Here is a 17457-nt window from a genome sequence, read left to right as displayed (position 1 = left end):
TGCCTCCTCTTTCACTCTCTTTTAGGGACCAATAAGAAAAATTAGGCAAAAATTAAGGAAGAAAAAAAGATGCCCAATATATGCTCCTTCCTAAAAATGATAGTAGATTTTGAGTTGTCTTCAGTCTTATTGTGCTTGTTGAAAGTAAACATAATCATAGTTAGTATTTTATACAAAAACTGTAAGAAAAAACCTTATGCTGGGGCTGTCTGTAAGATCTGCATCTTCATCATCACTATCATCAATTTGAAGTTAATTTTAATATGTATGACTACAAGTGACTTCCCTGGTGGCTCAGACGGTAAAGCGTCTGCCTACAATGCAAGAGACCTGGGTTCAATCCCTGGGTCGGGAAGATCCCCTGGAGAAGGAAATGGCAACCCACTCCAGTATTCTTGCCTGGAAAATCCCATGGATAGAGGAGCCTGGTAGGCTAGTCAGTCAGTCCGTGAGGTCGCAAAGAGTCACGACTAAGGGACTTCACTTTCACTTTCACAAGTGAATTATGTCTATCTTCTCTGAAAGAGGTTATTATGACCCTAGGTAAAGGGAACTGGATGGCATCATCGACTCAATGGACATGAGTTTGAGCAAACTCTGGGAAATGGTGAAGGACGGAGAAGCCTGGAGTGCTGCAGTCCATGGGGTCACAGAGTCGGACATGACTAAGTGAACAACAAAAAGGGAACTGGGGCTTTAATTCAGTTTCTTAAACCTGATCAATCTATTTGAATTGTAAAATTCAGATTCTGGGCCCTCCCTCGAGCAATCCTGATTCAGTAATCTGGGCTGGGCCCTGGAAATCTGCCAATGGAACTGAACAAGTTATAAGAGATTTTTTAGAGGACTGCTGGAGACAACACAAGAGAAGCCAAGTAAAAATATTAGGGCTGAGTATGAGCCCAGACAGAAAGCACCAAAGAGGACAGGTAAAAGAAAACAAAGAGTAAACAATGGTAATCAAGTCTATGTAGACACTAGTATCACTTGGGAAGGTTAAGGACAACCACCACAACACATGTGCAGGGCCCTACCTCTAAGCAGTCAAATAAGAATCTCTGAAGGTGAGGCCTATGCACTGATATTGCAGGAAAGAGGAGAGTGAAGGAAGAGGGAGGGAAAGAGAGAGGGGAGGAAGGGAGGGGAGCGGGGAGGAGGGAAGACAAACTACTAGCTCTCAAAGGCTTATGTTTAGAGGGAGAATATTTCCCCTCCTTTTTTCTCTATTTTTTTTCCAAAAATACAGAGAAGTTCACATGATGATACAGTAACTACCTATTTCCCCTCATTTTTGACACTGAATGTGTAAGATGAGTTAAAGTTGAAATGCAGGTTCTGCTGCTTACTAATTGCAAAATCTAAGGTAAATTACCTAATCTCTTTTTCAGTTTCTTAGCTACAAAATAGGAATAATGATGTGTCTCCTTCAGACTGTAAAGATCAAATTAAATAATGGAAGTAAATCACTGAATGTAATGCCTCAAATATAGAAAATTCTTAAAAAATAGTTTTAATAAAAACTTGCCCTAATGTTTTTAACGCTTCCTAGCAAAGTAAATTGGGCAATACTCAAATACTATAGAATTATTTAATCAGTAAGTTTGTTTAAAATAAAATACCCCTATAGAGACTTCTCAGAACTTCATTATATTATTTCAAATAAAAGCAAATCAGCACACAGTATGCTTTTCAGATAAATTAAAACAAAAACTTTCAGTCTCTCAAATTATGTCACTACCTATGCTACAAAAATAACAAAATATTATTTTTAATATTATTTAATAACAAAGTTTTTAATATTATTTTAATAACAAAAACAACTGTGCTCTCCCTACCACAAATTTCTACAAAAAGAAAACCAGTAACTTTGTTGTACACAAGTTAACTTTTTAACCTCTTGCTTAACAATTTCCTTTAAGACATGTACGAATACGTAATGTGAGAATAAACAATAACCCTGTTTGTACCATTAATTATATATTATATTCACAATACTGAGACTCTGAACAGTTATAATCACATCCAGTCAAAGCTAACTATTTAAAGAAAACTGGTAGCCAATTTATTTGTAAAGCAAATTATTTCCATAATTTAAATGTCATAAAGTTAAGAATTATATAGAACAGCCTTCAGTTAAACAAATTCATCACTGATATTTACAAATATAGTAACTATATTTATGGATCTCCAGTAGCAGAAGAGATTAACCAAATGTGTGTGCATGTGCATGAAAGTGTTTTTGCTCTGTTTTTGCCAAATCTCTGTAATCTTATTGTTTTGTCCCTTAGACGCAGACAGGCTCCTTCCCTGAACAAGTCAATTTCACTTGCCATCAATACTCATGTTTTAATACAAAGATTTGGCTTTATACCCACAAACCGTCAGCGTAGTGGGTTTAGTAAGCTATGCACACAGTAAGTTCTCAATGTTTGAAAACTAAATGAAAAAGTAGGAGACAATACATTAGAAAGAAACTAATTATCAATGTAAAATTGCTCTGGAATTTGACTGACTAAAAGCAATGAAGTTCAAACCTGATGTAACCATATATTAGTATTAACATAACTGATTGTTAAAAGAACATTGCTAGGATAAAGAAAGATCAGTTGTGTCAAACAATTATGAAAAGTCTCAAAAGTATGGTTTTATAGACACTAGAGTAACAAAAGCCTGTTTATAGTATTTTTTAATTTTAGTAGCTTCACATTTTGTATTAGGAAATGAAGTCTAACTGAAACATTCATAAAACTAAATTTCTTAAAATGTTTAAGCATTTAATTAATCTTGCTAGCAAGGAGGCAAACAAAAGCATAACTTATTTTTTTTAAGTTGTTTACTCTTGGTAGAGATACTCAATGGTTACTAACATTCTTTCATTGGATAAAGATCTTTTGAGCACCTTCCATATGCTGGACATTATACCTACTTTAGATACATCAGTGAAGAAATATCTCTGCCTTCATGAGCTTATACTCTATAATCAAAGGAGATAAACACTGAAAATAAACATAATAGGTAACTAATTTATATTTGCTACATTAAAAGCAGACAATGTTATCAGTCAAAGAAACAGAGTAAGGGATGAGAAATCCGTGACACAAGGCTGAGGAGAAAGACACATTTAGACACTTAAATAAGCTGGTCAGAGAAGACCCCGTGGAGAAGGCAGTCCTCGGTGTAAAGACTTAGGGAAGTAGGGGAGTTAGTCATAGGATCTTGCTCAGAGAAATGACATAATCCAACTTATGTTTTGTTTGTTTGTGATTTAAGCTTTTAAAGCAGCATTCTGGCTGCTACTGTGTGAAGTGAGTATAGGCTGAAAGCACAGAAACCATCTTTAAGATGATGGTAATTCAGACCAAATGGTAGTATTAGAGGTGGTAGGAAGTGGCTCTACTTTTAACATATGCAAATCTGAACAAAAGGGTTTTAAAAATGCAGCTGAGTTTAGAATTCCAGAGAGAGATTTAGAATTCTAGAGAGAGATCTGAAATGTAATTTTTGTTAACTATCACAATATAATGATACTTAGAACAACTGGACTTCATAAGATCACCAAGTCAGGGAGTGAAGAGAGAAAGGAAAATAAGACAAGAGGACTAGAAACCTGGGGCACTTCCAAATTAAGAGATCAGGAAAAAAAAAAAATCTACAAAGGAGATTAAGCAGGTATAATAAGTACAGAGGGAAATCAAGAGAGTGTAGTGCCCTACAAACCAATTAAATAGAATAAATCAACAAGGAAGGAGAATTACTGTGTCAAAGCTGCCGTAAGATAGTGGCTCAGTGGCTTCCCTAGTAGCTCAGCTAGTAAAGAATCTGCCGGCAATGCAGGAGACCCCAATTCAATTCCTGGGCTGGGAAGATCCTCTGGAGAAGGGATAGACTACCACTCCAGTACTCATGGGTTTCTCTGGTGGCTCAGATGGTCAAGAAACCACATGCAATGCAGAAGACCTGGGTCGGGAATATCCCTGGAGGAGGGCACAGCAACCCACTCCAGTATTCTTGCCTGGAGAATCCCCATGGACAGAACAGCCTGATAGGCTACAGTCCATGGGGTCACAAAAAGTCAGAAACAACTGAAGGACTCAACACACAGCACAGCCAATGCAGGAGATGCGGGTTCAATCCCCTGCAGAAGAAAATGGCAATCCACTCCACTCCACTCCTGGAAAATCCCATGGACAGAAGAGCCTAGAAGGCTACAACCATGGGATCGCAGAGTCAGACACATGTGAGCAACTGAGCACACATGCACATAAGGTAAAGTAGGTCAAGTGTTGAGGCTCAACCATCAGATTTAAGAATATGGAGTGCCTGGAGAGCCCTGAGAGCATTCAAAGGGCTTTTCCAGGGGTCATGTATGGATGTGAGAGTTGGACTGTGAAGAAAGCTGAGCACCGAAGAATTGATGCTTTTGAACTGTGGTGTTGGAGAAGACTCTTGAGAGTCGCTTGGACTGCAAGGAGATCCAACCAGTCCATCCTAAGGGAGATCGGTCCTGCGTGTTCATTGGAAGGACTGATGCTGAGGCTGAAACTTCAATACTTTGGCTACCTGATGTGAAGTGTTGACTTATTTGAAAAGACCCTGATGCTGGGAGGGATTGGGGGCAAGAGGAGAAGGGGACAACAAAGGATGAGATGGCTGGATGGCATCACCAACTCGATGGACATGAGTTTGAGTGAACTCCGGGAGTTGGTGATGGACAGGGAGGCCTGGTATGCTGCAATTCATGGGGTCGCAAAGAGTCGGACATGACTGAGTGACTGAACTGAACTGATGCGTGGAAGATCAAAGAAATATGTTTGAAGTAGGGTAATGAGAGTTAAGGGCTTCCCTGGAGACTCAGTAGTAAGGAACCCACCTGCCATTGCACTTGACATGAGTTCTATCTCTGTGTGGGGAAGATCCCCTGAGGGAAGGAAATAGCAACCCACTCCAGTATTCTTGCCTGGGAAGTCGCATGGAGAGAGGAGCCTGGTGGGTTGCTGTACATGGGGTCGGAGCAGGGTTGGATATGACTCAACAACTAAACAACAACAAACAAATGAGAGTTAAAGAACAAGAATAAATGAATTGAAGACAGCAAGTATAGAAAATTCTTTTAAGTAATTCTATAAAAGGTAGAAGAGAAATGGTAAAGAAGCTATACTTCTTTACCATTGGTAAAGCTATACTTCTTTACCAATGGTAAAGCTATACTTCTTTACCAATGGTAAAGCTATACTTCTTTACCATTGGTAAAGCTATACTTCTTTACCAATGGTAAAGCTATACTTCTTTACCATTGGTAAAGCTATACTTCTTTACCAATGGTAAAGAAGAAATACTAGAGAAAAAAAAATTTTAAAGTAAAGCTATACTTCTTTACCATTGGTAAAGCTATACTTCTTTACCAATGGTAAAGCTATACTTCTTTACCATTGGTAAAGCTATACTTCTTTACCAATGGTAAAGAAGAAATACTAGAGAAAAAAAAATTTTAACTGGAGAAATAATAGCATGCCTGTACGTGGATGGGATGATTTAGTAGATGGGGAGAAACTGAAGGTGTAGGAGAGGATAAACACTGTTGGAGTGAGGATCCTGAGTAGGTGAAAGGGGATGGAAGGTTGTATACAAACAGAGGGAATGGGCTTAAAGAAATGGGCAGGTCATCTATGACAGACATATTAGTAGTAGGTAGTAGTAGATGGTGGTGGTTACGGAGATGTGATGGTCAAAGGTTAAAAAAGTTTTCCTCTAATGACCTCAATTTTGTTAATGAAGTAGGAGATAAAGTGAGGACTGGTGGGGAGCTGTTAGAGGATCTGAGGTACAAAGCACATAACGTTTTTCTGGGACAATGGGAAAGAAAAATGGAATAAAGAAATATACTACAATTGCTTGACAGCATTAAGGGTTCTCTTAACCTCAAGGGAGCCTTTAATTTCACATAAGACCAGTCATGGTATTTCTCAAGTCATGTTTAGCAGCATAGGCAGTCAACGAAATTCAACTACAGTTTGAGGTTTGGATTAAGCAAGTAAAATGAAGTGAGAGAAAGATAAGGGAACTGAGGCCTGTTTATAAAGGTAATAATTATAATGACTGCTCATGGAATTTAGGGCTGGCTAAACTAGATGAAAGAACATTAACAGGGTGAGGTACAGTAAAAATATCTTACCATCAAGTGACTGGAGGTGCAGAGTAATTGTTGGAGTTGGGGTACTAGACAGAAAAATATGAGCTAATGATTAGAGAATAAGATGCATGAAATTGAGATTATGAGGATTAAAGTTATTCGTCATGACAAGACCAAGGGTACGACCATGGCTAAGGCAGCACGAAAGACAAAAGTCATTAAAGAATTTCTTGAATTTCCAAGTCAACAGAATCAGAATAAATGAAGAGTAGGTATAAATAAACTTCAGATTCCTTATAATTTTCCAATGAGATAAAAGTTATACACCATTATTATTAGGGATTATGACTAAAGGGTAGGCCAAAATGAAGGTAGCTATCAAAAATTTTGCAATAAAAAAAAGAACACAGAAAAAACATTTAAATAAAATTTGATTAGGACAACACTATACTGTCATAAGACAAAAGTCTCATCTTATAATGGCTTTCTCAGAAGTTTCCATATATCACAATATCAGAAGCAAGTTTACATCATTATTATGTCCCATTTTATGAACCACTTGAAAAAAGGCAAATAATCATTCCAATATATGTACATCTTTGTTCTAAATCGTGATGTTATAATCTAACACATCATATTAAAGGAAAACACTAGAATTATGCTAAATCTTATAGAAATTAAAAGGTGTTTCACAAGTAGAACCTTGAGGAAAATGGCATCTATAGCGCTAAGGCAATGGCACCCCACTCCAGTACTCTTGCCTGGAAAATCCGTGGACAGAGGAGCCTGGTAGGCTGCAGTCCATGGGGTCGCTAAGAGTTGGACACGACTGAGTGACTTCACTTTCACTTTTCTCTTTCATGCATTGGAGAAGGAAATGGCAACCCACTCCAGTATTCTTGCTTGGAGAATGCTCCCAGGGACAGGGGAGCCTGGTGGGCTGCCGTCTATGGGGTCGCACAGAGTCGGACACGACTGAAGCGACTTAGCATAGCATAGCACAGCATAGCGCTTTAACAGGAAAATCTCTTATAATTCACAAACGGAATTCATTCTACTGAAGAACTGTACTTACAGTAAATTATGCTAAGTGTTACTTCTATTACAGTGAGAAAAGATCAAGAATGAAGACAAAGATAAAAAACCTTTTCCTAGACATGGAAAGATATGTAGGGGGAGAAAAGCTTTCTCTTTAGCAATTAGGAATTATTACTCTGCAGGATTCATGTAAATACATCTGTACAACACAAAAAGTGGAAGTTTGTTTAATTAGAGTAACATCTATTTGGATCTTTAAATTATTGAAATTCACATTTATTTTTTAAATTAAAAAGCTACAAAATATTCTTTTCACTTTCTCACAGACCAGAAATTACTTTAAAAATATATTTTTGGTCTGTGAGAAAGTAAAGTTACTTAAAAGACACTTTAAAATGAGCAGTAATAAAGTTTACTGGAAATTTCTGAATGCAAATTTCTATAACTGTATGAATAGATTTTAGTAATTCTGATGTGTTTGGTCAATATCCAAGTATTTCACATAACAAACAAGCTCAGATCCTTTTTTTAAAATGTCTATTATAGCTCAGACTAAGAGTTAAACACAAGACTGCAGAACATTTACTAATTCTTTCTCATATCCCAATCAAGAGACTAAATGCCAAAGAAAAATTGGCTATGATTCTATTAACAATGGTGTCTTCCTCCTTTCCAATAGCAAAAAATCTACTTAAGATGGTTTGGTCAAAACACAACATAATATGATTACTTGGCCTCAATCTTACAGCTCTTTTTTCCACTTTAATTTTCAAACTGAGTTATTTTTGTACTTTAATTATAGTAAGGCAATGACTACTTGTTCCTTAAGTATATGTGAGGGGGAGGTAATAAGGATGGATGCTTAAATAAAATATGGCTGGACCTTATACTGGCCGACCTCTCCCTTGTTGTTTGGAATAATCATTAACCATGATTAACTAAATCACATTTTTCTAATCCCGGAGCACCTTACATAGCGTTTTCCATGTGAAATATAGCTCTATTACCAATTAATTGTTAATCATTATTTTTTATATTTTTAGAGAAGTGAGACTCATATTTCAAGTCAGTAATATGGTCCCACTGGACAGTAGTCACAGTCTCTTAGCCCTGTAGAACACCAATATAACCATTTTCACATGATGATCAGACAGACAATGAGTTGTATGTGACTAGTCATTCCGGACAAATTTTGAATTTGGCAGATTTTCTTAAGCATAGTGCACAAACGAGTTTGTAATAGCAAGCACATTAATAGAAACATCACTTATGTGTTCACTGATAGAAGAGAAACATAACATTTATTACTAATTCAAATATATTTTAAAATTCTTACTACTAACTCAGATACATTTTAAGAATAAAGTAAAACAACTGGATATTTCTCATTTGTTCATGAACTGAAAACCAAATCTATAGATGTATATCTTCAGTTTACCTTACTGCTGATGATTGACCGTACTTCATCATCTGGGGACGTGGGAGTTCCAGATATATCTGGATTACTATTACTAAGGCTCCGAGAACGATTTAAATTAAGGCTTGCAGGTCTCACAGCAGATCTAGCCATTGTGGCATAATGCACTGATCCTCCCAAACCCCCAGGACCTAGAGTTGTATATAAAATAGCACATAATTAAACAGTTAATCGGGAAAGGACCTGAAAAAGTCTCTTCCACTTTATAAAATTCCATAAAGATAATAAATTGCTTTTATTTCTAAATGAAAATAGTAGAAACAAGAAAACACTCCAGACCTCATGAGAGCTATACAAAGATAAATTTTTTACAGCAGCTGACAAAACCCTGTGAATTATAAATACAACCATTATCTCTTCAATGTTTCTACATTTTGTATTACATATAGAATAAAAAACAACAGTAATAAGAAACATATACAAACATCATTTCACTTATATATGAGGGTATCTAGGACCCAAAGTGCTCCAGCTAACATCTTTTCCTTTTTTCCCACCCCCTCCTGCTCTGCCCCTTGATACAAAGTCACGAAGAGGGAGACCCAATTTACCATCAGTATCTCTTCAATGAAGCTATGGCTATATCTCTATCTTCATCAGTGATAATTTTAACTATAACAAAATAGCATCTTTATAACATACATACATAAATAAATATAATTCTCCTAAGAGCCCAAGTTATACAAAAAAAGCAAAGAACCCCTTTTCTGTCTGAAATCAAGCCTGATACCATCATTCAACCAGGATCTATAAATATAAAGTACCCAACAAATGTAACTTCATTTCTTATTTAATGAAATCTTTCTAAGTGTCATATCGGCAAATGACATACACTTGTCAACTAAGTAATTTATAGTCTTCAGGTCAGCATGTGAAAAAGACATTTTGCAAAATCTGTGAAATTCTAATAGTGTACTAAATGAAACAGTAAACGGATCAGCATTACATATAGTCCATAATCACTTATATACTCAGAGACAAATTTAGAAATTAAGATAGGAAACAATGAACAAGATTACGAAAGTCAATCAGTTCTCTTTTTACAATTAATAAAATGCACTATAACTTAATTATTATACCTAGTTTTCCGAGTGAATGTCAGAATTTCTTGTCATCATTATTTATGCTAACACTGAAAATAGCTGAAAAAGGGCACTTACCATTTTCACTAGTGATGAGTGATGACTCTTACAGACAAATATGTGAACAGGTTGAAAAGTATGTACAACATAATCATTAACCAACTAACTAAATGACTAAAGGGTGATTCAAACACTCAGATATCCCCCTACCACCACTACCACCAATATCATATAAAACACAAGTAAGTGACGACTTTGGGCTCTGGTATCCAGAAAGGCTATATTATTTTATTGACCATGAAGAGACTAGAACTTTTCTAGAGGATTATCCTTTATATCACTGCAGGTTTCACAAGGTTATCAGGAAACTACTGGGCCACCATATTTCTTCTTTAATGTCCAATAACACTCTGAATGACAAATATAACATTCTATTTATCTTAACAGGAAATGAGAAATGCTTCCAGAAACAGAAGTTATTTTCAAGGTTCATTTCCAAAAATTAATTCAACTAAGATCTCTCTAATTCAAATTAAAGGAAGCTGTACAAATAATGATGCTTTAAAATGTAACCTATTTATCCCTTTAACTCCGGTAGCTAGCATAGCCCATGGCACTCAGCAGGCATTCAACAAATGTTTGTTGTTGAATAAACGCATCACACTATGCACTTCAAGATTATTTCAGTCCTGCTTATAAACAATAAACACATAATCTATGCAAGATAGTTTCATAGTAAAAAAGAATAAAATACCTGGTGATGGGGAATTAGGGTAAGTATTTGGCAACCGAAAAACATAATAGATATATGATGCAAGAAGGCAGTTTCTGCCATGCTGGTCATGATTTCCTTCCAAGTTTTTGTGAAGCCGATTTATAATTGATGCCATAGCTTCAAATGATGCTTGACCTAGATTAACTTTTAAGAAGGAAGAAAATATTTTTTGCACTAACATTTTTAGACTGTAAGTTATAAAACATCAAAGCTTTACCTCCACTGTATACATTAAGTATAATGACTACACACATTAAGTGTTTAAGATGATATTTGACATTAATTTTATGGTATCTATTTATGATATTACATTAACTGGGACAAAAATATTTCTCTCAACAAAATGAGAAAAATATAATTTTACTAATTTTACAGGAAAATTACCTGGTTTTGCTTACTCAAAAAAAAAAAAATCATCAAACAGGTACCCACCATTTTGTAAAACAATACAAAGTACATGATAAGAAAAAAATCTATCTTGTTAGAACCTTTGAGAAGTAACTTCTCATTTTAAAGATGACGCTGAGAAACTAAATATTAAGCACATTACTTTTGCTTAAAAATAAGCACACTACTTTTGCCTAAAAAATAAAAATTAACAATAAAAGTTGATTATGAAAATATTAACATGAATAGAGCTCATAAGATACTTAACTGAAAACAGTATCTATAAAAGGATTGGAAGGACAAAAGGGTAGAAAACCAGGATAAGGTAAGACCACTGCACATTAAATGCAAAGCTAAGTAATACCTACTCAGCCATGCAAGTCAGTATATAACAAGAAATTTGCAAAAACTGGAAAATTCTGATAGCACAGTGAATAAATGGATAACCTAAACAGCTATTCTGAACAAGAGAGCCTCACATTTTATGATTTATTTCATCAAGACAGGAATTTATGAACAGATAATGAGGCCAATTAAGTCTTCCTAAAAGTGGAATAATCAGACAGAGTGGTCATTTAGGAAGATTAATCTACATATACTGTACTAGAAGAGAGACTGGAGAAACAGAGAAACTAGAGAGACAGAGACTAGAGAGACAGAGAAACCTAAGCAGGCTTTAGAAATCCTATCTGTATTCCTGGTTGACTCCTTTTTCTTTTCCTTATCGTAGCTATTTTGGAGGAGGGTATGGCAACTCATTCCAGTATTCTTGCCTGGAGAATCCTCATGGACAGAGGAGCCTGGAGGGCTGCAGTCCATGGGGTCGCAAAGAGTCAGATACGACTAAGCGACTAAGCACAGCACAACACTGTAGCTGCTACAAACCATCCTTCTCAAAACTAGGTCCACTTTAGTCCCTTCTCAGCAAATCTTGTTTTTATGTCATACTAGAAATTTATAAAGCATGAAAGTCCTGAAGTTCTTACTATAAATGTATTAGAATCTGAAACAATTTTTAGTTCCTTTCCAAAGGAAGCAGTGCTTGTCTCCTAAGTAAAAATGATCTATTCACCTTCATTTTTTACTTATAAGCGTGCTTCACTAATTGAACCCTTGTGTACCTCTATACAGATTCTCAAAGCATATGACTCTTTGACCAAAATTATTCTTGCTAATTTCACCAGTGAACATTTCTTCAGAATAGTAAGAAAGAGTGGGACTTGGAGTCAGTTGCTTAGGTGTGAATCCTTGGGCAAATTTTTAAGCATATGCTCACGATTTTATTCATGAAATCATGAAATGTATACTTATATCTAGAGTTGTAAAGATTTCACATACCAATATAAATAAAGTATGCTGTGCTTAGTCACTCAGTCGTGCCCAACTCTTTGTGACCCCATGTACTGTAGCCCGCCAGGCTCCTCTATCCATGGGGATTTTTCAGGCCCGAATACTGGAAAGGGTAGCTTTTCCCTTCTCCAGGGGAATTTTCCCAACCCAGAGATCGAACCCAGGTCTTCCACAATGCAGGCGGTTCTTTTACCAGCTGAGCCACAAGGGAAGCCCCTGTACACTATACATATAATTAGTCTCCTGGGGCTAATTATTTACCGGTCAGACTCTTACTCATTTTTAAATGCTCAACCTAAAATTTACCTCTACTCACAAGTCATCATAAAAACATCTCAAGGAGCTGAATACTCCTCTCCTTTGTGCCACCTCTTAACTCAAAATTTCTATAACAAGTTACCTGAAATTTCTTACAAGCTCAACTACTTTGCAGGATTTGGGTGGATACTGTTAGCAAAAGTAAAAGAATAAATCTTGGGAAAAAGGCAGGAAACAAGAATAATTCTTTTTCCTTCCAGAACAAGTCACAAGAAAAAGAAGATAGAGATTTTGAGTTACTGAAGAAAATATCAGCTATAGTATATAGAGGATTGCAAATGAGTGAAAATATAGATTACAAATCCTGTACACAAACATAAATGATTTATCTGTTGCATGTTTTCTTAACTAGTCTATGAGATCCATAAAATCAAGAACCATGCCTTGGTCAGTGCCCATCAGTGTATAGTACATATTAAGTGCCTAATAAATATTTGGTGAGTGAATAAATATTTGTGTTCATAATTTGAATAGAGGTGTATGGCACACTTTAAAGAAACAAAGAAACTTATTATTTTCCAGCATTAGAAACAAGTAACAACCTCCCCCCCAGCCCCCACCCAAATGAAACACAGTCCTTACAGAGATAGCAAATAGGAATCATGTATTATTTCTGTAAAAGTTAGAAATGTCAAATGATAAATCTTATGATTCCCTAAACATAAGTAAATTACCTATTTGGCCAGCAATGACAGGAGGTCTAACAACTAAAAGTATCAGTTTATCAAGCAGGAGATGAAGAAATCGGACCACTGGTTCCAACTGAGATGAATTCAACGCTGAAATACTGCTCTTCAATTCATTTTCTAAATTGTTTTCCATGATTCGCATGTCTCCAATTCGGACTGGGAACATGTGTTCATCCAGAGCATTTACCAGAGCAAAAAACTTATCGAGATAAGGATCCTAAAACAAAGAAGGAACAGAGGCACTAAACAATCTTAGCTTTGTAAATACTCCTAACTATGGACCTCTGGTATCTCATACTAATTGATAACACAAAAGAGTACACATTAGTATATACATTGTTTCCAATTACACAGTATTCTATTCTCATCTGTTATTATAATGTAGCTGCTTCAAATACTATTGATTACACACACAAAAAAATCTATTGATATCAGGATTTTTTTCCAGTTGTTGAGTCTGTCTTATTGTTATAGAGCTCAATTATTATGGCAGGTGTGTTAGTAACCTACCTGTGTCAATTATTAATTTATTACCTCTTAGCTCCATCCAACCCCTCCGCCCATCTTTTCCACATTTTGCAATCCTGGACCTAGACTCTTCAAACTACATTTGTCCTTTGTCAGCTGGCTTGTGTTAGGCTCTGACAACAGAGGGTATGGGAAACAGTCTTGCCAGGCTTGAGGAGTTGGAAGGGAGTCTTCTTCTCCCTGTTTGCTTTCCTGATGGCGGCGAGTGGACGCGAAGCTATGGCTCAGAGGCGAGGGTCGTGGGCAGCAGGGGTGGCTCTCCAGTTTCACAGCAGGTCCCTCTATCCAGTCTCCTCCACAACACAGCACAGCAGGCGCAGTGTGACTGTGGCAGCGGTGTCCCTCTTCAGGGGTCTGACTCTCACCCTTCAAATCTTCCTCTAGGTTTCCAAGTTCCTTCCTCCCTTATCACTCTGTAACTGCTCTCTGTTACAGATTCTCTTTTAACCCATTTATGGAGTGAGTCACCTTTAACCTAGTTAACATTTATTTACAGATTTTCTCCATTCCATTATTGGCAGTTTTCATCTCCTGACTAAATCCTAACTGCTATTCTCTAACTTCTTTATGCGCTGACAGAACCACAATCTTTATTTAAAGCAGAAATGTGCCTGCTCTTCGAGCTTTATTCGTATCTATTTGATGACCACATGCTATCATTTTGACCAATGAGATGTGAGAAAAAGTCTACTAAAACTCCAGGGAGACTTTTAGTTAGTTAACAATGAAAACAAACTTTAAGAAAAGGCACTAATGCTAAACAGCTTTACATTTATCATCTTCAGTTCAGTTCAGTCGCTCAGTCGTGTCCGACCCTGCGACCCCATGAATTACAGCACATCAGGCCTCCCTGTCCATCACCAACTCCTGGAGTTCACCCAGACTCCAGTCCATCGAGTCAGTGATGCCATCCAGCCATCTCATCCTCTGTCGTCCCCTTCTCCTCCTGCCCCCAATCCCTCCCAGCATCAGAGTCTTTTCCAATGAGTCAACTCTTCACGTGAGGTGGCCAAAGGACTGGAGTTTCAGCTTTAGCATCATTCCTTCCAAAGAAATCCCAGGGCTGATCTCCTTCAGAATGGACCGGTTGGATCTCCTTGCAGTCCAAGGGACTCTCAAGAGTCTTCTCCAACACCACAGTTCAAAAGCATCAATTCTTCGGCGTTCAGCCTTCTTCACAGTCCAACTCTCACATCCATACATGACCACAGGTAAAACCAAAGCCTTGACTAGACGGACCTTTGTTGGCAAAGTAATGTCTCTGCTTTTCAATATGCTATCTAGGTTGGTCATAACTTTCCTTCCAAGGAGTAGGTGTCTTTTAATTTCATGGCTGCAGTCACCATCTGCAGTGATTTTGGAGCCCAGAAAAATAAAGTCTGACGCTGTTTCCACTGTTTCCCCATCTATTTCCCGTGAACTGATGGGATCAGATGCCATGGTCTTCGTTTTGTGAATGTCGAGCTTTAAGCCAACTTTTTCACTCTCCACCTTCACCTTCATCAAGAGGCTTTTAGTTCCTCTTCACTTTCTGCCATAAGGGTGGTGTCATCTGCATATCTGAGGTTATTGATATTTCTCCCAGCAATCTTGATTCTAGCTTGTGTTTCTTCCAATACTGTTTTAATTTGATATGTTTTAAATGAATAAAAATAATTCTATTGAACTCTGTATATAAATTTTGGTCAATTTTAAAGAGATACAAATGAAGTTACAAAACATCATAAAAACACTTAATGTCTTCAATTGAGCCTTTTAAAAAAGATTATAATACATGATGAAATTATATTACATAGCTGCAAAATTTATAAACTTTTGAGTTTCAGTCATATCTGAGACTGTCAGGATGCTACACATTACACCCTCCCAGTCTATTCTTCCTCTACTTCTACAGATTCAAAATCATCTATATGAAATATCTTGCCCGAAATCCTTCTTTGTTACATTAAAGAGAACACATGTATCTGCCTCCCTAAAAACAAAGTTGGAAGTAAAAGATACATTACCAACACTAAAAAAAGAGAAAACTAACAATGATTATAGGATTCAAAGCAAAAATGAAAAAGAATGTGTTTGTACACTTAAGAAGATATCATATGATACTAAAAATAATTTTATTACGAGAAGGAAAGTGTTTCAACAGTATACTATAATGCCAACCTTTTCATTATCAGAAGAGTAAGTTCTACAGGAAACACAAAAACATATGACATATCTAGTAACAGAAAAGTAAAAACTCCACTGGAGCATTATTTTACTGGGATCTACCTGTGGAAAGCTAAATAAAACATATATACTACCTTTTTTGCTGTTGTTTTAAAATATAATATAGAGACACTCTGTCTTCTTACTTTTCTCTATCTTACTGTGCAGAGAAGAGTTAACATAGCAAGCTTAAGACTGCTATCATTTCAAAGGCCTGATTGCAATAGGTTGGCCCTCGGCTGCTATCAGGAAGTTGGATATTAGGAGGGTTTCCACTGACAGGCGAATGCTCACTACACCGAAACTGTGCAAGCAATATAGTTTATGCTTAATACTTGCTTTCGTTCTATGAATCTCGCATCTTGGTATGTGTTAGGCAGTGGGTGTCTATGAGACAAGCCTATGGTAAAAACTCTGGGAACTGAGCTACCCTGGTAGACATTTCACATATGCTGTTCCCATTTGCCCTGTGTGACTCCACTAGGAGAAAACTCTTGAAAGCCTGTGTCCTATTTCCTCCAGACTGAACCTCTTTCCCCTTATCTGATTTTGCTTTATGTCTTTCACTAAAATAAATCATAGCTGTGAATATACTCTCCACTGAGTCCTGTGAGTTCTGCTAGAAAATCACAAAAGTTGAAGGTAGCCTTGGAAACCTCCGCATACCCTTTCAAGTTGGAGAACCCACATATTCTATTTTAAACATCCACCTCTTCTCACTCTACATTTTGTCCCTGGAAAATCATATTCACTAGCACAGTTTCAGCTATCACATTTATTCTGTTACTTCCCAATCCTAAATTCATTCATCACAAGTGCCTACAAGACATCTTTATCTGAAGTGCACAGGCACTTCAAACTCAAAATTAAACTCCTTATGGTCCCATAATTTCACCTCCTTGGTATGCTCCTAAATTTACTTCTCTCGTGTTTACTTTTAAGTTAGAAATCACCATCCTAAATTCTGTGGCATTTAAGGTTGTTCATAATATTTTATCAGCCTGGTCTTCTATGTTCATGTATCATGATTTTCCGTGCACTTAAAATTGCATTCACAACAGATTACCTGCCCTTGCTTTATCTGTTTATTTTTGGCTGCACTGGGTCTTCACTGCTGTGTATACACTTTCTCTAGTTTTGGCGAGAGGGGGCTGCTCTTTGTTCGGGTGCACCAGCTTCTCATTGCACTGGCTTCTCTTGCTGCACACCCAGGCTCTAGGTGCACGGGCTTCAGTAGTTGTGGCACACCAGCTTAGTTGGCATGTGGAATCTTCCTGCCAGGGAAGACTGTGTCCCCTGCGCTGGCAGGAAGATTCTTATCCACTGTGCCACCAGGGAAGTCCTGCACTTGCTTTCAATCAACTGCACTGTCTACCTTCTCTTCTATATATGATAAATATCTACTCACCAATGCAGTAACTCAGTTCCCAGCAAAACTGACAACTCTCTGTACTTGAAAAAATTTAGTTCATATATCT

General features: G+C 36.9%; 1 protein-coding gene across 9 annotated transcripts in view; it reads right to left on the bottom strand.

The window, feature by feature from the left end:
* Positions 1–17457, bottom strand: part of DOCK7 (dedicator of cytokinesis 7) — a 209569-nt gene that overhangs the window by 91360 nt on the left and 100752 nt on the right. For all 9 annotated transcript variants that reach the window (XR_011565855.1, XR_011565854.1, XM_070786435.1 and 6 more), the window contains 3 exons: positions 13232–13463; positions 10482–10646; positions 8607–8776 (listed from right to left, as the gene is read on the bottom strand). Coding sequence is in view for 7 of the 9 variants with exons in the window: in XM_070786435.1 (XP_070642536.1) it covers positions 8607–8776; positions 10482–10646; positions 13232–13463 (567 nt within the window). In the remaining 2 variants the exon portion in view is untranslated. The remainder of the gene's footprint in view (positions 1–8606; positions 8777–10481; positions 10647–13231; positions 13464–17457) is intronic.

The sequence above is a fragment of the Bos indicus genome, chromosome 3 (genome assembly GCF_029378745.1).
Source record: "Bos indicus isolate NIAB-ARS_2022 breed Sahiwal x Tharparkar chromosome 3, NIAB-ARS_B.indTharparkar_mat_pri_1.0, whole genome shotgun sequence".
In the NCBI taxonomy this organism is placed as follows: Eukaryota; Metazoa; Chordata; class Mammalia; order Artiodactyla; family Bovidae; genus Bos; species Bos indicus.
The sequence above is the reverse complement of the archived record's forward strand: the minus strand, read 5'-3'. Positions and strand labels throughout refer to the sequence as shown.